The 21,675-nt window shown below is 39.6% G+C and overlaps 2 protein-coding genes across 2 annotated transcripts in view; one reads left to right on the top strand and one right to left on the bottom strand.

Moving 5' to 3' along the window:
• The window catches only part of LOC125303200 (protein FAM110B-like), a 45,331-nt gene that overhangs the window by 12,328 nt on the left and 11,328 nt on the right, over nucleotides 1–21,675 (bottom strand).
• Nucleotides 5,387–20,745, top strand: LOC125306615 (zinc finger BED domain-containing protein 4-like). Its single transcript, XM_048262124.1, is given in 4 exon segments — nucleotides 5,387–5,452; nucleotides 19,372–19,415; nucleotides 19,417–19,711; nucleotides 19,762–20,745. Coding segments are annotated over 4 exon segments (1,389 nt in total).

The following is a 21,675-nucleotide window of genomic DNA, read 5'->3' as shown; positions in this document are numbered from 1 at the left end:
CTAAGCAATATCTCTATGATATGATACATTGATAACCCAGCACTACAATCCATCCTCAGGAAGGAAGAAGCGGAAAAACATGGAAGTAGCCGAGGGCATTACAAGAGAGAAAGAGCAGTATATGACAGCAGTGCATTATTTGTACTTGTTTGCTCATAAGTGATATCATCAAATAACACTCCGATACCCATGCAGAAAATGATAATATACATGACAAAGACCACAAGGTCTCATTCCAACAAATGCGGCCCACTACCTAATATGAGTTTGACACCCCTGTGTTAGGCTGTTCAAAAAATAGCAGTGTTTGCATTTTTCGTTACAAACTCTGCATTTACTGTATAAACTGAACAATGTCTCAAGATTTTGCTTCACTTTGAATCACTGCTATATATACACTAATATCTAGTTGCATTACCATTATATCTGAGAATTGCTTCACATCTGTGTTGCATGGAGTCGACCAACTACTGGCACCTGTGAACAGGTATTCCAGCCCAGGACGATTGAACTACATTCCACAATTCCTCTGCATTTCTGGGTTTTGCCTCAGAAACAGCATTTTTGATGTCACCCCACAAGTTTTCTATAAGATTTGAGGTCTGGGGATCGGGCTGGCCACTCCATAATGTCAATCTTGTTAGTCTGAAACCAAGACTTTGCTCGCTTACTGGTGTGTTTTGGGTCATTGTCTTGTTGAAACAGCCATTTCAAGGGCATTCCCTCTTCAGCATAATCTTCAAATATTTTGATGTATTGAAAATGATCCATGATCTCTGGTGTGCGATAAATAGGACCAACACCACAGTATGAGAAACATCCCCATAACATGAATTGTGCACCACCATGCTTTGCTGTCTTCACAGTGTACTGTGGCTTGAATTCAGTGGATGGGGGCCGCAGACAGTTTGTCCAACGACCCACATGCACTGAATCCTCAACTCAATTTTGTCCACTAGGTTCTTGGGTAAAATGCATTGTTGAAGTTCTATTCATGCATAGTGCACAAGCTCGTTGACATTCATTATTATCCTTACATATGAAAACTGTCAGAGCTAGACGAATTCTGTGGGCACGGTCTCGATGTACCAGGAAGAGTAGCCTATAGTATAGCTTAGGAGACAGGAAGCCATAGTAGGCTATAGCAATATGTAAACATCACTAAGGAAACATAAAATTACAGAACAGGATTGGAAGAATTCTACACAGCATGTAACCTACAGGAACAAGACACTGTACTATAAATTAAACTGTCAGCTCATAAGCTATCTGTCAGAAGCACAGTCGTGACAGATCTATCACAGTATCCAAAACCAGGGGTTTCCAACCTTTTTCATTACACGGACCAAACAACAGTTGTCATATTTCTGACCGGTTCGGACCGGTGGTAGGGACGCTGGTTGTATTTTGCGAGAGGGGATGTGGATGATATAGCAGGGGTTTGTGGCTTTCTCCCCCACAGTTTGTGAAGGGCAGAAAACAGAGAAAGCGAGGTGACGTGAACATTGGCTACCTGCATAAGGTTATAACTTCACTGCTTGATACTAAGCTACCCTGCATGGAGACATTTCACGTTAACAATGGAGATGTTAGCAAAACGATAGCTTATGGTTAACAGAGATGCAGTTTATCTCCCAAAATCATTTCTTTGCGCAACAGCCCACATTATGTGTTCACTCTAACATGACGAGTAAAATAAATGTTTTTAAAGCTGCCATCGCCATAGGCCAGGGGTCTCAAACACCCGGGCCGCGGGCCAAATCCGGCCCGCGTCCTGCCCAATCCTCGCCCCTTTGACGTTATGACAAAATAATAATGTAATCCGCCCTTGAGGCTATTAATTGCGACAAACAACGATAGTGATTAAAATAGACGATAGATCCAGGTACGGTGCCAAATCTCATTTGTAGGCCTACACTGCTCCACTATGTGCAAGACATCCAGAGCTTGATTCAAACCCAAAAGTTTTCAGGAAATACTTGTATTTCACGCGAGAAACACAAAGACGTGCATTTGTAATGACGCGGAAGCGATGCAGGCCATAGTGTTGCAGAAATTGAAGCAGAAATAGGCCTACACCAAATGTTGAAAAACGTTCAATGTGTGATGAAGTCTTAGGTAAGCTATGTTATTCACCTATTCTAATTCTGAAGGAGAATATCCTTTTGGAGATTATGATCGATCGTCTATGACAGTGATAGTCACGGTGCGTCTGTGAATGGAGGTGCGTGTATACAACGGTGTCCACTAAGCATACCATGCTTGTTTCGACCCTCTGCCCAACATAGCTTGGAGGTTGCAGTGGTAATCGTGATGATAGTGTCCGTAATGGATGTGGTACAGACAGCAGGGCTAGTAGAAATAGGGCTCTAAAGAACTACAAAGTCACCCGCAATATGATGCGAACTTCTGGGTACTGCAGATTACCCGCGATAGGAACTGTTTGACCAGAATACTACTTTTTGTAGGCCTATATTGTAGTAATCTATTACTAAACCACAACATCTTAGGTGTTGGTATACATCTTAGGTGTTTTTCTGTTCATTTGTTATGTGGTTAATATGAAAAAAGGAAAGTAAACCTGCTTAAATATGTTCATCCAGTATTTACTGAAAGGTGCATAATTTGAGGTGCTTGCCATCCAGTGACAAATTAGATGGGTAAATTTACCCCCTTCATAAACTTTTGTTTTACTCAAAGATTTTTACATTTACAGTATAACTTTATCTCTGACCACTTTCAAACCATGGCCTTTTCCATTTTGATATACAAATCCAATGGTGTTGCTTTCTTAACCCTGATGCCTAGTTTGCCAGGTTTAAAAAAGTTATGAGAGGAAATATTTTTATTTGGTGTGAAACACACACACATACCTGTTTTTATGTTTTTCATTTATTTTATCATTTGTATTCATATTTATTTTATCATTATTTTATTTATAAGCTAAGGTTGCTAGCACAGGTGTCTAAAACTAGATAAAAACACTTGCACTTTCTGTTTGCAGTTTTGTGTGGTATTTGAAAAAAAGAACATTGCATTTTCAGAAATAGCCGGCCCTCCAATCAGATGACGTTGGCAGAATTGGCCCCCAGCTCATTTGAGTTTGAGACCCCTGCCATAGGCTATTTGCTACGATATTTAGCACTGTTGGGCCTACAACAAGTGTCGCGATTTCCATTAAAAAAAATGTATAATTTATTTAACCAGGGTAGTCACATTGATACAATAGCCTCTTTTCCAAGTAAGCTAGTGCTGCCACGATTAGTCGACTTAATCGACCATGAAAATTAGACAACGGCAATTTTTTTAGTCGAAGAGTCGTTTTACTATTGACCACCTATTTATTTTTGGTCTCCCGTCTCAAATGGCTCACTGTATGTTATTAACGCTTGAAAAAGACGACTGTCTTTGGATGTTAAACAGGCTACTTAGACTTTGGCAGTCATGTTTTAAACCCTACTAAGGTCGCAAGTGGAAACGCATGTAGCAAAGCTGCGTGCCTGCCTGCTTTCAGCGCGATTCATTATTAGGCAGTTAAGCGGGGGAGCTAAGCTAGTACGCTAGTCTAGACTCTGACTAACATAGTATTGTGGAAATTGCAATAAATGAAGTGAAGAGAGTGGCTCACGTTGACAACGCAACGGCGTGTCATTTATTCATTCATACAAAAAAAAACTTTAAAAATGAATATGCCGCTGCCCATGATCTCAACAATCAAGGTGTGCGTTATTTCCCATGTTCAATAAGTCATGACGCATATTTTTTTTAGCTTTCAAGCCAACTGATAAAGTGAGGTAGAATAACCTATGTTTTAAGACGCACAAAGTGCCTGTAGCCTACTTGTTTTGAACATGCTGACATTTGCAAAGTCCTTAACTCCTGTCGCCTTTCAAAATTGGCTAGACTATCGTTTCTCAAACTTTGGGCCGCGGACGAGCACCGGCCGCAACGTGGACACTGCTAGTGGAGTGAAATTATTCCCGGGGCTTCGTCTGATAATTTGCTGCGCAATTGATGAAATTATGAGCGTTCATTCAATGCATGCGTGTGCGTGAGCGAAACTGAAACCACTCGATAACGTTGGTAGCAAAGCTCCGATTCACCTATTGGAAGGTTATTTAATTATGAAACAACATTTAATAGAACGATGTGGATTTATGCAACTTCCATAAAAACAGAGCAGACTAATACACTATCTAGCATTGTATTGTATAGTCAAATTAGCATAACATGGCCAAAAGCTATTGTGGCATAATTAAATATCATGTCAATATTCTTTCCATTTGCCTACCAGTGTATGATGCTTGAATGAGGGAAACATCCCAAAACAATGGCACCCATATAATTGCTGTTGTTTTGAGAAGTATTTATCATGCAACCATGCAAAAGCAATGCAACTATTGTATTTTACATTGGTAAAGCAGTCCTCTGTTTTCACAAACTTTTTGCACTTTAAACATTGGCTGCTTTGAAGTGCATGTATAACAATATAGCATAACAATTATAATTGTGATGTGATATAATGATAATTTGATGGGGGGTGGGTTCATGTAGGTGCCATGATCGGCCCTCAGGTCAAAGAAGTTTGACAAACATTGAACATTGTCTATGTCCATGTCAACATTGGCATACAAATAAAATATATCAAAGGTCTGACATTAGATCTGATGGTATCATTTTAAATGGGTTTTTTTTTTTTTTTTTTTTACATAACGTTTTTGAACAGTTCACTTAATACGCTTCTAACAAAAGTAGGGTGATCTATATTTTATGTTTTCCCTTCAGTTGAGTTAAAAATAAAATGGACACAACGAAATAATAAACACTTGATTTTTAAAAAAAAAATTAGTCGTTTAGATTAGTCGACTAATCGAAAAATTAGTCGAAAGATTAGTCGTTAGTGGCATCACTAAAGTAAGCCCTGGCCAAGAAAGGCAGCATTTAAAACACACAATGTACAACACATAAACACCATACAAGTAACAAAAAAGGAAACCGATATGGGCCAAAAAACAACAACAATCTAAACACTTTCACATTGATAATTCAAAGTGTGAATTTAATTTAATACATTTAATTCGTGACTCCGTGGACCAGCAATCGACTTGTTGAGAAGGCTCGTATGTACTGTCTATTATGGTCAAAACAGGCTGTTTTCCTCTAATTTAAAAGGTAAATTTGAGGCACTAGGTACTTAGACACTAAGTATGGTGAACCTATGAGCTATGGCACTAGGGAGACAAGTTTGACACTCTCCTAGCATTAAAACCAAAGACTTACGTGAAGAGGCATCTCTTGAGTTCCACACAGTGACAACACATTTCCAGAGCTGTCGTATGAGGAAACACAAGATCACAGTACACATTGTTTGACACGCTTCATTGCAATGCCAGTCCAACATTCCAAGGCACCAGAATGGAGTCCCACAACCCTGCTCCATACGACCATCAGGGTAAGTAGACCAAGAAAGCAGTACACAGGGGTGAAACCTCTGTCAAATTCCATTAGCCTAATACAGTCTGATGGACCGCTTAAACCACAGGTCAAACCACGTCAGACCCTTTGGTTAGCAAACAATACACTTCCGTACTAGCAAATATCACCTAAATTATAATTATTGTATAAAATATATATTAGAAACATGTAATGGATAATGCCTATTGTAAATCAGCCTTTTATTAAATCATAATACTGAGCACTGTGAGATCAGCAGTCAATCTGAAGTGATCACTGACCTTAATACTGTATGTCAAGTTATGAATAAACTACATTAATCTCACTAAATTAACATTAAGTAATACTATAAAACAACAATATGAAATGTATCTTAATTGTTCTGGAAGTTACAGTTATTAAGGATGTGTTGCCCAACATTTCACAATTTTGTGGTTGCTAGATCTTTATAGCATCAAATGACATTAAATTGTATTATTATCATGAATTTCTAAGATACAAGATGTGAGAGAAAACTATAATGCTTTTCAATCCAAGTGGTAACCCTTTGTAGCCATTTGACAGAAAATGTTAATCTGTTCACTGATGTGCGTGCCAAAAAAATCAAAGCACCAACTAGCCCTCAGGGACAAAGCATTGAACTAACCCCTGACCGACTCAGGATAGAGGAGCTACAGAGACTGCTGAAACCATTCATTACCTACAGTGGCTATCAGTCATAGGCTGTTCAAACGGGAAAAACTGCTGCCTTTTAAGATATATAACTGGGGAGCGAGGCAGCAAGTGCAGTTCGAAACTGGAAAAAATATTTTTGCTGCCTTCTAAGATATCTTAGATTTCCTGAACGGTCGTTTTTGAAGGCAGCATCGATGCACACTTCATGCTCCCTCCTATCCATATTCCTACAGTGGGCATCGCTTTCAAATGACTACTTCATTCGCGCGATTACGCATGCGTGAAGCTGCGTGAAGCTTTAGTACCACTTTCAGCCACTGTGCGTCGCTCTGCCACTGTACATCGCTGCCTGCCATCCCTTACATAATTGTTTTTGCCGAGTAATCCCAGCCCTCTTAATTCAATAACAAAATAAATCATGCATAATTAAACATTACCTCGATTTAGGCTACTTGGGTATGGCTTAAGGCGTGACTACACGAAAAATCAAAATCGAAATTTGCTGTCTACATTATTGTCAGTGTTGGGGTTAACGCCTTCACGCAAATCAAAACAGTGGTGTGATAATTGAGCCAGTAGAGAAATAACTGTTCAGAATTAATCTGTAGCCTTGGGTAGGCTTCTGCAGAAAACAATGTTGTTGCCGATTTTAATACTATCTGGCGGCGTTTTTAACAGGCTACTTAATAGAGGCTTAGACAACTATGACCCACGTTTGGTTTAAGTAAATTAATTTGCCCTACTTCTTGACTGCAATGTAGTCAATTGACTGCTTGACATGTCATTTTTTTTTTTCTGTACAATAAACAATTACATCTGCTTTATGCCGGAATTACATTCATATTTGGCTGACTGCAGGCACGCCACTTCCCTCCCCCATATTCCAAGATTAAGATAGTATGAAGTGCTTTTTTTGTATAGGCTACTATCATAAAAAAATAGTTAAAGCGAATTGCTATTTGCAATTTGACAAAACACTGGTCCTCATTTTGCGAATCTTGAGGACGATATGAGCTTGTTGCATTTAGTTAGATGTCGAGTCACGATAATGTTTGAAAACCACTGGCTCGTAATCACAATAATTTAACACCACGACAGTTGGATAACCTACTTCATCATGTCCCCATGCCTACATTTTTTTTGAGTAGCATAGAGATCGTTAAAACAATAAAGTATGGCTCTCCGTTTTGGGACATCGAAAACTTATATTTTAATAGACTACCGTCGAGATGCTGACTTGTAAAAGCCTCGGATAACACGTTATCTCCACTATCATCAGTCATGCCCCTTGATCAAAGTGGGGAATGAAATAAAAAATTTGAGAACCACTGGCTTAACAAGTTACCTACAGTCAGAACACAGAATCTGTTGCAATATTCTGATGATCGTGATATCGCAAATGTTTGTTTTCCAAAGTAAAATTTCACTTCACCATGCACCTTCGACAATACCTGGCCTACCTGGTATCATTACAAACATTATTCTGTGTCCCAAAACTGGCATATTTTTATGGCATTGTGTCATGTAAGTTCGTTGCAAAAATCTAGAGAAATGTGTGAGGTGGTCAGCGGGGACAATTGAGACACACATTGGATTGTGTTATTACTTGAACATTCCACACTATCCACAGCTGTGGTAGGCCTATCAGGGGCAGGAGGATTACTGTCAGCGCGGCTTTATATAAAATTCTTCAACAGAACGCCTCGAATGTTGTCTTGTTTGTGGAGCTTTTGTTGGGCTTCTGTAATTTTCGCTTCATTGAAAATGAGGGCTTCCCTCAATGACCCTCCGAGAATAAATAAAGGTTGAATGAATGAATGAATGAATGAATGCAGACTTGCCCAAAATAAAAGGCATGTGGTTTTCGAGCCTACAGTAAATAACAGACCCGCCAGAATTGGTTTATGATACTTTTTTAGAGCAAGATGTTTTTTTTTGTTACGCACACTGCATGTTCTTAAATAACAATGATCATCAGTAATATTCGACCATTCATTTTGGGTAAATGGGCAAGCGTGACCACCTTGATTGGCTGATGATTGTAACGGGCATGATTCCAAACACCTCCCTTACGATGATGAGTGACAGGTCTCAGAATGCGTCGCTACACAAGGGGCGGAGGATGATGAATAACTGGGGCGTAGGCTATTCACAAAGGCTTTTATCTTACTACTAGGGTAAGGCTACTCAAATCGCGACTTAAAAGATTTTAGATGGGAGTTTTCTCTTAAAGTTATTCACAAAGCCTTTCAGACAACTCCTAAACTAGGAGTGAGTCTTAGATTATGGATGGCGTCATTACTCATGCACGAGCTTGACTGAAGTCACCACCTTGATTGGCTGACGATTGTAACGGGGAATTCCAAACACCTCTCTTCCGATGATAACTGACGGGTGACAGGTCGAGAATCGTCGCTACACAAGTAGTCGCGAAGGACGGAAGATGATTAATAACTGAATAAAATGAATGAATAAATGAATGAAGTAAATATTCATAAATGAATAAAAGTAAGGCAAAACAAATAGCTTAGTAGCCTAATGAAACATAGGCCTATGGATTGATGCAGTAGCCTACCTTTGCAACATTATTAAATGAATCTGTCACCATATGCCTAGGCTACGTTTGCAAAGAGGAGAACATTTTAATTTGATTCACAATGAAACGTTACATTTCATTTACATGTTAACAATGAGTAGTTTTGGTTGTTGTTGGTGGCGTTATTGCATCCCTTTTATGAATGCAAAATTGTTCCCTCGCATTGGAAGCTCCTGTTCGCATATATAGGCTATTTCAAAACATCGCAAAAGTAAAATGCCACAAAAAAAGCTGTTTATGAATAGGTCTTAGTTAGGGAGTCCTCTCGACTTAAGCTGTCCCAGACTTAGGTGCTACTTTTAGGTCTAAAATGCTTCGTGAATTACTTTTTGTGAAAAATTAGGAGTCCTAAAGTTAGGAGTGACCGCCCATTATTTTTAGGAGTTGCTCCTAAATAAGCCAGTTAGGAACTACTTTTTTAGCCTTAAAATTCTTTGTGAATACGGCCCCTGAATAAAAAGGCCTAGCCTAAATGAATCAAAGGCAAAACAAATAGCCTAGTAGCCCAATGAAACATACAGGATTGATGTAGTATCTTTGTAACATTATAATTATTCTGTTACTATGCCTACGTTTGCAAAAAAAGAGAACATTTTAATTTGATTCACAATAATGTTACATTTAATTTACATGTTGACAATGATTAGCCTAGTTTTGGTTGTTGTTGTTGCTATTGCATGTTAGTTATGCCTACAATGCAAAATTGCTTCCTCGCGATTGGAAGCTCCTGTAGCTGCATAGGATTTCAAAACCGCAGGTTTGTGAATAGGTCTGTGAGTAAGGAGTCCTCTTGACTTCTTTTAGACTGTCAGAGGTGGGAAGGTGTGATTTTTTGGGGGAAGTGCCGGATTAACTGGGCACAATTGTCTGATGGCCCCCCTTCCCCCCAGCCAACGTGAATCGGGTGGTTAGTTAATAGGCCTATCGTGAAGATTTTTCCTGCCATCTAAGGCACGAGCGCATCTGTGAGGCCTACGACGGAGTATTAGGGCCACACATGAAGGAAGAAATATTTTTGCCATGACGAGATTAAACTCGCCATGTCGACATTAAACTCGACATTTCGAGAATAAAGTTAAAATGTAATGTCGACTTTAATCTCAATGTATCGACTTTAAAGTCGCTATGTCGACATTAAACTCGACATTTCGAGAATAAAGTTGAAATATCCAAATTACCATGTAGGCACTTGATGATCCTAATGGGATTTATACCAGATAAAGATACATATTTGTTCTTTCTTTTAAAGAAATAAAACTTTTGACTATGAAGCTCCACAATATGAATTTTATTCTTCATAATGCACCATTTTGGACATTTTTTCCAGAAGTGTGGAATGTAGATCAGGGAGAATTTAGTGATGATAAAGCATGAAAATAGTGGACATTTACTGAATTGTGTAGCATACCTGAATCAGGAAGTAAGGAATGTTGATTCTGCCTGCAGAATTGTGTAGTACAGGCTACAATGAACTACCACACCAGCCTTCTACCACGATTAGAACAGAAGTTATGGGCTTCCAAAAATGCCAAAAAATGAAATGTGAAATTCCAATGTGTCAATTAGGGCCGTGGCACCCAAAATTCAGATGGACGCCACGTAAGTAATCAATTAGATTACTTGTTACTGAAAAAAGGCAAACCGTGATATTGACCGGAAACTTCAGATTCCCTTGTTTGGTAACATAAGGCATATTTTCACAGCTTTTCAGCAAAATCTGAGAGGTACTATGTACATGATACCCCGATATTGGAATGACCCTTAAGTAATAAGTAATGGACTCTGACTTACAGAACAATTATTTGTTGCTCCACCTACAGACTTGAGTACAGTAGGGAGACAACGCCTCCTGTATGTAGACAAAACAATAATTGTATGTGGCAACATTAAAACACAATTCAGTATTTGATTCTATGTCTTTATTGAAAGAAAATGTTGTACTTTTGTTTTGTAATCAGCACATTTGCCTACTGTATCAACATTACATTACTGTATGTGAAATCTACCCTGCCAGCCATGGTGGCAAATAAAGCTACTACGGTAATTTTATTAATTAACATTCCAATAACCTACCGGAGAATTAGAATATAATATTGATATCTGCCTTGAGACATCCTTCTCGGGTCCAGTGAGCTACTTGTCGGGAGATAGCTTGCGACTTCAGACCCCCTTCCGGAGCTGTAATGGCGGCCAGCGATGCTGCCGCTGCTTTGTGTCCCACTGTTCACTGGGCTGCTGGTCTGCAGCCTGGCTTTTTCGGCGTCTGCCTGGAGAATTTGTGGAGGAGTGATCTGTGCTTCCGACACTGTATGGCGACCACTATAAATCCTATGCGCTGCTGCCGTTCGAGTCACCATTGACCATGGACTTTATTAATTGTTGGTACGTTATGTATCTGTGTGTTATGTGTGTTTTATGTAGCCTACCACACTTATTACACAACAGGTACGCTGGCGACTTCACCATTCCATCTATGCTGTTTGTGTTAGGAGCGCTTTGTGCTGCACTCTGTGCAATAAAATGTGCTAAAGTTACCTTACCTACCTAACCAACAACAATGTAACATTAATATTAGGCTAACCAACAAGTAACATTAGGCTGACTTTTAACATTTGCCTGACACCAAGTCGTTAAACGTGAAATGCCATATTCATCACAGACTTCTATAGTTTCTTTTCGTAATTAAATATGTTTGCTATATAGGTTTTTGTATTATTCCCGAGAACAAAAAACAGAAGCATCAATTCAAATAGGCTAGAAACAACAACTGATAATTTCGAATCTAGGTGTGTTAGTCCAACCGAAAGAGCTTCGATTCCCTCCGATTTCAGCCGAGCTAATATGTTCACATGCATTTCAAAACTTTGGCTTCGGTTGGACTAACACAATAATTAGCTTTTTCCAGCATCATGTAAACACACTGAGTGTTAATAAACTCATTTGCAACTTTTCAGTGTGCAATATTAATCTATATTTCACCACCATTTCAAATGGGCATAATAATGACACTGCAATTTCCAAGTAATCATTGAGGCTGTATTACATTGGTTTCACCTACAATGAAAAGAATAATCAGACAACACCCAAAAATAATACATTTTTGGGGCCCCATGTCGTTGCCAACCAAGGTCAGAGGATTTGGGTCAGCTTTAATCTGCCGGTCTGACCAAGATCCTCTGCAGCCCAATGCTTAATTACTCCTAATCCCCTGTACTCTGAGTGAGTACCCTGCAGGAATTTTTCAGTCTAAATTATACAGCACTCCTCACATTTTGTTTGAAACAGTGGAAAACATGACAGCACGCCTTAGCCTATAACAAGAATGATGCTTTTTTTATTGACCAAACTCTGCAGCCTCATTACATTACAGTGCATTACAGCAGTGCCCCAGAGTGAATTGGGCTGCAGGTCCTGGTATATTATTCTGTGTTTTCAGGACCAAGGCACTCATAACGTAGCCTTGTGAGACCATCCTGATCTCGCGAGCTTCAGATTTTCACTCGCAGATCAGTCTGGCATCTCTCCGATAGAGAAAATTTGGAGCAGTAAGCCAAACGAACGTCCAATCAGTGTTGGTTTTGAGACGGGTTTAGGTGTGACGCAACGAGAAGCTACTGTTCAATCTAAACAACATGGCGACGTCCATGGATGAGATGAGCATAGCTATCGCTGAAGTTTTATCCGAACATTCGAGTACTCCTGGGGAAGCTAGGAGTCTCTGCAATCTAGCTGGGAGGAATGAAGAACACAGACATCCTCCGCGGCCAATTCCAGTTAGTGTTTGGTTTGGTAAGGAATTTCTTCAGAGGTGTAGCCTACCATGAAAACTTGGTGGGGATTGTCGTTGATGAGGTTCATGGTCACATACAAATGGTAAGTTTAAAAATTTTAACGTTAGCTACTTACCTAACTTGTATGTTAAAAGATGGAATTAGAAGAACGCTTCCTTGATCTGATTGGTTGATTTGGCCTGTCTATCACCAACATAGATGGTTTATCCAATCAGCTAACCAATATTTTCGCTCCTTCCCAAACGTTCTCCAACAGAAAGTTCCCAGATGGATATGCGGAGCAAATACGAAGCAATCCATCTGGCGGAGTCAGGTTACTCATTATGTAAGTAATCAATTAGATTACTTGTTACTGAAAAAAGTAACGCCGTAATTACTAAGAAATTGTTAGATTGGATAAAATAATGAATAGCACAAGACAGCCCCCTTTAAAAAAAAAAAAAAAAAAAAAAGACTTAAAAGTTGCAAGTGGGCTTAAATGGTGCCTGGGCTTAATGGGTATGTTTACCCCATGCCTCCTTCACATGCTTTGCCCAGGGGTAATTTCAAAAGCTGTCAAATTCACCAGCTGGTGATGACAAGTCCGCGACACAGAAAATCCCACCTACAAAACAGGAAGTCCCGTCTGAAAGCAGGAGTTCCGCCCCCTACACTGGAAGACCCGCTCACCTGTCACTTTAGAATTGAAGAAAGGGTATTCCTTACTCTCTTTCACACTATTTCTAATAGGTCGGTAAATGTACTCATTAAGCCCACCAAAAGTATTTTCCATAGATTGACATGATATTAGGAAAATCAATTGTTAAAGGACGAGATTTGGCTTTGTGTGCAAGCTCATAAAATCAATCTTTTGATTTGAATAATAGGCCTACACACAAATCAATACATTTCTCTCTCATTTGACAAAATATTTATGTAGTTACCAAGGAAGTGGCTGAAAATTGCCAATTGTCAAATGTGATTGGTACTCAATAAAAAAAATATTATGAACGTAACAAAGTGCTTGACTGGTTAAAGTAAGGAGTAGCAGAAAATGTGTTTTTCTCTTTTTTGCAATTTGGCTTCAAAGTTGGAAGTGGTGACTGCTATAGGCCAGGTGTCAAGTAGAATGTCAAGAAAATGGAGCTCATTTTAATCAGGGCATTCATAGGCCAAGCATAGGCCTACGGCACAGTGTGTAACCAACAGCCTAGTACGGTAGGGCCCTATGATTTCCACGATGCAGAAAACACGGATGGAATCACAGAATTTACACATGAAAACAGAATTCTCTTATGAACACGGAATTGCACGGAATTATTCTATTGACACATTAAATAAACAGGCTTTTTTCTACTTGCTTCACTTTTATTTCAGTTTACTTTAAAACAAAAAAACATACAAGATGGTCTCTGCCTAAACCTTGACCGAAAGACATTAGTTAAACGTGTTCCGTAACCTAGTAATTATTCACCCTTTGCATCTGACGTCACACTCACAATTACACGATTATCTCGTCAGAGTATGAGGCACAGCAGCGGTTGCTATAGCAACCATAGACTCTGAACAGGACGGTAGACTACCAAGCAAGCACTTAGCAGCTAGGCAAAGTCTATGGCAAGATCTGAATGTAAATGGATAATACCGTTCAAGCGTTTTCTTTTTTCCTTTTTCTTAATTCTTTAACTTAAGACATGTAAGAAGTAAGCTCACTTATTCGCTGGGCAACGTACAAACTGACGAGTTACATCAGCCCTAGCACTATGAGCTACGATAAATGTTAGCTAGGATAGCTTCTAATACGTATGGCAGCTGAAGTTATTATTTCATGTTCTGATATGATATTCTTAACGTTTTGACTATGTTACAACTGGTAAAAGCATGACAAATAAAGTAACCAAATCACTTTGCAATATTTTAGTCCAGAAATACTTATGGGTGTTCATTTACAGTAATGTTAATTACAGTAACATTACGACCTAGAAGCTATCTGCCCTTGCTGTTACCACCAGTTTTAATAACTAGTTTACATTTGCGATCATGACCCATTTAATCTAAGAACACCACTGGCATCGTTCTTTGACTATCAGACCCCGAACAGCAATACATTGAACTACAAAGATAAACTAGAGACCGACCGATCGATCGGCCAGTCGATTTAATCGGCCGATTTTTGCTATTTTTTAATCAATCGGCATCGGCCGATTTTCTTATTTGGCCGCGCCGAATTTAAGTCAGGCACATCTGCGGGCAGCTACTTGGAACACAACACGAGGTTTTAAAAGAGACGGTCTATTTAGAACTAAGAAAATCTTTGGTTTCAAGAAGGAGCAAGACTGTCTACAGGTAAGGCATCAATTTTTACATTCCAGTGTTCCAAAGTCATATATTTTCTCTTATGATTTCTCTTATTGTTATCTGTGAAGTTGCTTCATTTACCGAAAGTGCGTTGGGAATACGCCGGCAAGCCCCCTCAATGCTGGACCCCGTTTCTCGAAAGCATTGTTGCTAACCAGTTAGCAACTTAGTAGGTTGCCTATGGGAAATTGCATTGCAACCAAGTAAGTTGCTAACTTAGTTAGCAACGACACTGTCGAGAAGCACACCCCTGGTGCAGGGCTTAAAATTCATTTTTCAAAATGGGGGGGAATTCCCCCCTTAGGTTATTCATGTAGGGGTGATTTACACAATTTGGGGGGGGGGGGTCGATTCTGATACCAAGTCAAGAATTGCGATTTCAATACTTCGATACTTTTTTTAAAAAAGTGTTTGATTTTGGGGCCCCACCACCCTGGCGTCATCAGTAATATATACTGTAGTGGGATCATTCACAACAGTGGACATCCTAGATTCTGCTTGACTCTCTCCACACACACAAACACACACTGAAAATGATAGCTTATGTGATATGTTTCTATCATATATTTTTGAATTATATATATCATAAATCATATAGAGTGTATTTATTTAATAATGCATTTTTAAAGTATAGCATTTTACTAGTAATTACTACTAGCTAAACATATTTAGTAATTTGAATGCCTCATATTGACGTTTAACCTATAACACTTAGGCATATCTTTAATGTGGTGTGTAGGTCCAATTGAGTGCACATTGGTGATGAGTAGGTGTAATTGAGTGCCTGTCACTTTAAGAAAATACCTGAGAGTAATTCTATGGAGTAATTAGCCCCCTTCAACCTGGCGGTTTTAGGCTGTAGTTAAGCTAGTGAATAAAAGTTGTGCATAGTCGCGGTATGTGTATGCAAATCATTATGTTTTCTATGTCATTAGATACAATAAATGTTGACATGTCGAAGATAATCTTTCTGGGATCAAGTGTTGACGTGACCTGAGCTAGCAGGATAGTTACCAAGGAGCTCTTTCCAGATGTAAAAGTTTGCCATGGTAGCGTAGCCTATTTGCGTAAACGCAAAGTGGTTCTCTCTCTCTCTCCGTGTGTGTGTGCGTCTGCATGAGGCTATGTTCAATTCAACTCGGTAGTTGATCAGTCCGGTCAATAGCACCGCATTCATGCCACTTAATGATTAGGCTATATTAAGGTCATCAGACAGGCTGTAAAAGTGTATGCGGGAATTTCTCGCATTATGATGGCTAGAGTTGCGGGACTTGAACAAATTATGCGCAATACCCGCAATCCCGCAGTGAAATTTAAGCCCTGCTGGTGACCAGCGTGATGTTTCGAGCTAAACTATAGTAACGGACAATCTAAGTGAAAATTTATCTAAGTGAAAAAGAGGACGCAAATCTAACATGTAAACGCTTTATAACACTGTCATCCCATGTCCATTCGTTTTCAACTGCATCGGAGTTGAAGAAGAAATGAAAGTTGCTTAGCGTGGTGGCTACGAGTGCGTTGAGAATGCGCCGACTATGCAAGCCCCCGCCCTTAACGCTGGTGACTGCTATGTAACGATCTAAACTTAAGTAACGGACAATCTAAGTGAAATGTTAACAAAAAGAGGACGCAAAAATAACAAGTGAACATTTTAAAACATTGTCATCCTGTGTCAATTTGTTTTCACGATGTATACATGTTTGATTTGAATGCGAATTTGAGTATCAAACGGATGTTCTCTAGTTCCTATTTCCGGTTTCCTGCACAACATGCTGGGAGATGGAGTTTAATATTGTTGAAACCTAGGTCTGTGGTAAGGCATGGAAGTTCCACAGTGAAACTGTATAACCTGAACATGTATTTTGCCGTTTTGAAGTAACTATCTGAAGTTGTCACATCATGGAAGTCTTCTTGCACTCTGTTAAACATATTAAAATGAATAATTAATAGACTAACAGACTGCAAGAAGTTATACATTTGTTAATTCTTGTTGTTATGAATCGATGAGTAGGCCCCGACAGTCATTTTTATATAATAGCCTACATCATATTTCTACTATATACATAAATATATAGTGTATATATAGAACATATGTTATTTATAATGAATAAAATAAATATGTTATGGATAATAAAATCTAAATAAAAATATAGCCACAAGCGGCAATGGCGGGCCCGAGCACCTGCGGGCCGCAACCCGTGACATGTCGGAACAAAGCACCGACGTGGTGCGTTTGGGAAATGTACATATTTGATGCGTGTGCTATTTGCTTTTGTATTTTCTTTCTGCCACATGTACTCGCTTGGCCAGGTGGGGGCGTAATGCAAGGCAGGCCCATTTGGTGTCATCATAATAATAATAATATATTAACCGGAGAAATTTCAGACCATTCATTTTCAGCAAAGAACATTTCTGATACACTTTTTGGCCAGATGGTGGTGCTATGTTAGGCATTGAAATTACACATGTGAATATCATCACAATAATAATGATATCCAAAATGTTTGTAAACTTTCAGATCAATCACTTAAGGCATTGTCCATTTCTGGCACATTTCCTGCTTGACCAGGTGGTGGCGCTATGCCAGGCAGGCCCATTGGGTGTCTGGATATCATCATAATCATAATATCTATTAACCTGAAAAGTTTCAGACCATTTATTCAAAGCATAGAGCATTTCTGGCACATTTCCTGCTTGGCCAGATGGTGGCGCTATGCTAGGCCTGTGAATTACGCATGTGAATATTCTCACAATAATGATATCCAATATTTTATAAAGTTTCAGATCAATCACTTAAGGCATTTTCCATTTCTGGCACATTTCCTGCTTGGCCAGGTGGTGGCGCTATGCAAGGCAGGCCCATTGGGTGTCTGGATATCATCATAATCATGATATCTATTAACCTGAGAAGTTTCAGACCATTCATTCAATGCACTGTGATTTATGACACATTTCCTGTTTATGTGGTGAGATATTAAAGTCATATCAAATATATTACAACATTCAAAAATCCCTTTACAATTTAACATCAGCGACATCTTGGCATAATGTTTGCCAAATTTCAAATGAATCTGACAAACCGTCTAGAAGGAGTATGTTCAAATTGATCATGTGAAATCAGCATAATTGTCATTCTTTCTGCTGCCAGTTGGTGGCGCTATGCCAAACATGCATTATGGGCATGTGAATATTATCATTAACATGGTCTTCAATGACCTGTGAAATTTAAAACATTTCAAGCCATGCATGGTGAATTATGACACATTTATTGTTTATGTGTAAGGGCATTAAAATTAATAATTTCGCCATTTCGTCAAATTACAACATATCAAAAAAAGGCTTCACAATTTATAATCAGGAACATCTCGGCGTCATGTATACCAACTTTGACATGAATCGGATCAACCGTCTAGGAGGAGTATGTTAAAATTGATCATGTCCACAACGCACAAAATCTCAATTACCTCACTTCCTGTGGGCGTGGCTAATGGCATGTTAATACAAAAGTTGTTTGTTTTTGGGAGTTACATACATCCACCAAATTTGGTGTGTGTATCTAAAACTATATGCCAACCACAAGTCACAGTGACATAAGGGGCGCTATGGGTTCCTGGGCAACGCCGATTGCCAAGCTTTTATCCCTGTCTATTCACTGTATCACTTGATGCGTGCCAAATTTCATGCGTTTTCACCGATGGGAAACACCTCTTTTGGCATCACAATTCATCACATTTTAGTCCGCACAAAATCACAAATACCTCACTTCCTGTTGGGCGTGGCTAATGCATTGTACATACGAAAGTTGTTCATCTTGGGGAGATACACACACCTACCAAATTTGGTGTTTGTAGCTGAAAGTATATGGCCACCACGGGATCAGTCATCTAAGGGGGCGTAAGGGGGCGCTAGCGAGTCTATGGGCCATAACCGGGGCCAAGCTTTTTTACCTTGCTGCTTTGTGTGACACCTGATGTGTGTGCCAAATTTCAAGACTTTTCGATTATGTTACCCATCTCTAAATATTTGCCAACCACGGGATCAGTCACCTAAGGGGGCGCTAGCGAGTCCCTGGGCCACGCCTGGGGTCAAGCTCTTGTATCTAACTGCGATGCGTGACACCTGACGTGTGTGCCAAATTTCAAGAGTTTTCGACCAAGAGTTAACCACCTCAAAAACAGGAAAGCAAAAAAGTAGAATAACAATAATACTGAATAATAATAATAATAATAATAATAATAATTCTTACAAAAACAATAGGGCCTTGCGCCCTTCGGTGCTCGGGCCCTAATAATAATCCTTACAAAAACAATAGGGCCTTGCGCCCTTCGGTGCTCGGGCCCTAATTAATATTTTTTTCATTAACATAGTGATATAATAACATTGAATGCACTATGAAATGCTAACCTCGAATGTAGTTCTGTTTGCCGTCTGATGACAGAAGGAAAACCATCCCAGTATGGCTGAAAAGAAAAATCCAGTATGGCAGCATTTTACGGACACAGTGCCAGCTAAAATAAGGTGATCTGTGAGCTCTGTAAGGTACATGTGAGCTTGGGATCTGCAAAGGGCAAACACCACAAACCTCTGGAATCACCTGAGAGTACATCATCTTCAGGCTTACAATGATGCTCAGCAACAAAAAGCTCCAGCAGCTGCAGTGTCTACATCCACTTCCCAACCTCATCAGCCAACCGTAACAGATATGTTTGATGCCCATCGGAAATGGCAAAATTCAGACACCAGATCAAAAAAAATAGAGACATTAATAACAGAAATGATTGCCACAGACAATCTGCCATTCGCTTTTGTCTCAGGTGTTGGATTCCAGAGGCTGGTGGCTGCACTGGAGCCCAGGTACAAATTAGATAGATAGATAGATACTTTATTGATTCCCAGGGGAAATTCAAGAAATTAAAATCAGAGAAGCACTACTGCACCAAAATGCTTGAGGGCATAGTTGAAAAAGTGGAGAAAAAAATCAAAGCAGTAATTTCAGAGGAGGCTGGCCCTTTTTTGTCCTTCACTACAGACTGTTGGTCTGGGGACACTGAGGCACTCATGAGTCTCACATGCCATTTCATTGACCCCAACTGGGACATGAAGCAAGTCCTCCTAAATGCGAAAACAATGTCAGGCTCCCACACAGGGGAGTATATTGGTGACATGTTCATCAGTCTGCTGGAGTACTGGGACATCAGCCATGACAGGGTTGTACTTGTTCTCCATGACAGTGGGGCAAACATGGTAAAAGGTCTCAGACTGGGGGAAATACCTGATCTCAGCTGCAGCGCACACACCCTACAGCTTGTGGTGAATGATGGCATCAACAGTCAGCGAGTAGTGCTGGACATTAATGCCAAATTAAAGAACATCGCCAAACATTTCAACCACTCTGTTCTTGCAAAGCAGAAGCTTAACAAAATTCTACAAGAACTTGGCCTACCAGAGCACAGCATCCTCCAGTCTGAACCCACTCGCTGGAACTCCACGCTTCATATGAAGCAGAGAATGGTGGAGCAGAAGAGAGCTCTGAACATCTACGCTCGAGAGTATGGGAAAATTACCACTCTATCCCCTGATCAATGGGACATAGTTTCCAATTTAATTGATACATTGGAGCCTATGGAGGAAGTCACCCTTGAGGTGAGCAAGTCAGAGGCTTCCATCTCCTGCGTCATTCTGAGCATTGCTGTGCTGAAGATGATTCTTCAGACAGAGGGGCCAAACACAATAGGGATCAAAACTCTGCGAGATTCGATGCTGCAAAGCTTACAGAGAAGATTCCAAAAGATGGAGGACCCACAATGTCTAGTCCTCGCAACACTCCTGGACCCTCGCTATAAGGGCCATGTCTTTTCAGAGGGCACACACACAAAGCAAAAAGGTGGATAAAGGAGGAGCATGCTGTTGTGTCTGAACAGCTGAAGATGACCACGAGTGTAGAAGAAAGACCACACTCGAAACAGAGAAGGGTGGAAGTTCAGGAAGTACCTGGTCCCTCCAGTGTCATTGATCAAATGTATGCCAACATCTTGGGACCTCATGGATCTCTTACTCAGGAGAGTGATGAAGACTGCCTTCTATCTGACCAGCTGCAGCACTACCTCCGGGAGCCAGTGATAAATAGGCAGACTGGTAAACCGCTAGAATGGTGGAAGCAAAATTCATCCCGTCTACACCTTCTTGCACCACTAGAAAGAAAATTCCTTTGTCCACCCCCTTCCTCAGTTCCCAGCGAGAGGGTGTTTAGTGAGATTGGGAACATTTATGACAAGAAGAGGAGCAACATCAAGGGCGAACATGCCGAACAGTTGTGTTTCCTGCATGACAACCTCCGTTTCTTGAACTGGCAGTATTGAGAAGCATAAAACATGCCTGTGAAACTGTGAAATAGCTAAACTTGAAACTTGTTTACATTATTTTTTATGTTGCTAGTATGCCCTTTGTTACTAGTGTGTTTGCAGCACTAATATATTTTTATTTCATATTTATTTTTATGTTGATTATATATTGAATATTTAAGACTCAGAGTTGGTATTTATTTTATATTTAATTCATATGTTTAATTTTCAATAAATCGTGTGAAGTTTACAAGTGTTGTGCCTCCTCTTACTAGTATGATTTTTAGCATGCCAATTAAGGATAATGGGTGGATGACAAATAAGCCTGAAAAAAGGAATTTAAAAAAACATGTTAGTGCCTAAAATTGTCATATGGTTGTGTATCTCTAAAAACTAATATACATTTTTTTTTTTAAATAAAATGAAAATTAGATACTTTTTGTCTATGGTGTTAAAATTTTGAAATGTCAAAATTAGTACA

The sequence above is a fragment of the Alosa alosa genome, chromosome 1 (assembly GCF_017589495.1).
Source record: "Alosa alosa isolate M-15738 ecotype Scorff River chromosome 1, AALO_Geno_1.1, whole genome shotgun sequence".
Classification (NCBI taxonomy): domain Eukaryota; kingdom Metazoa; phylum Chordata; class Actinopteri; order Clupeiformes; family Clupeidae; genus Alosa; species Alosa alosa.
The sequence above is the reverse complement of the archived record's forward strand: the minus strand, read 5'-3'. Positions and strand labels throughout refer to the sequence as shown.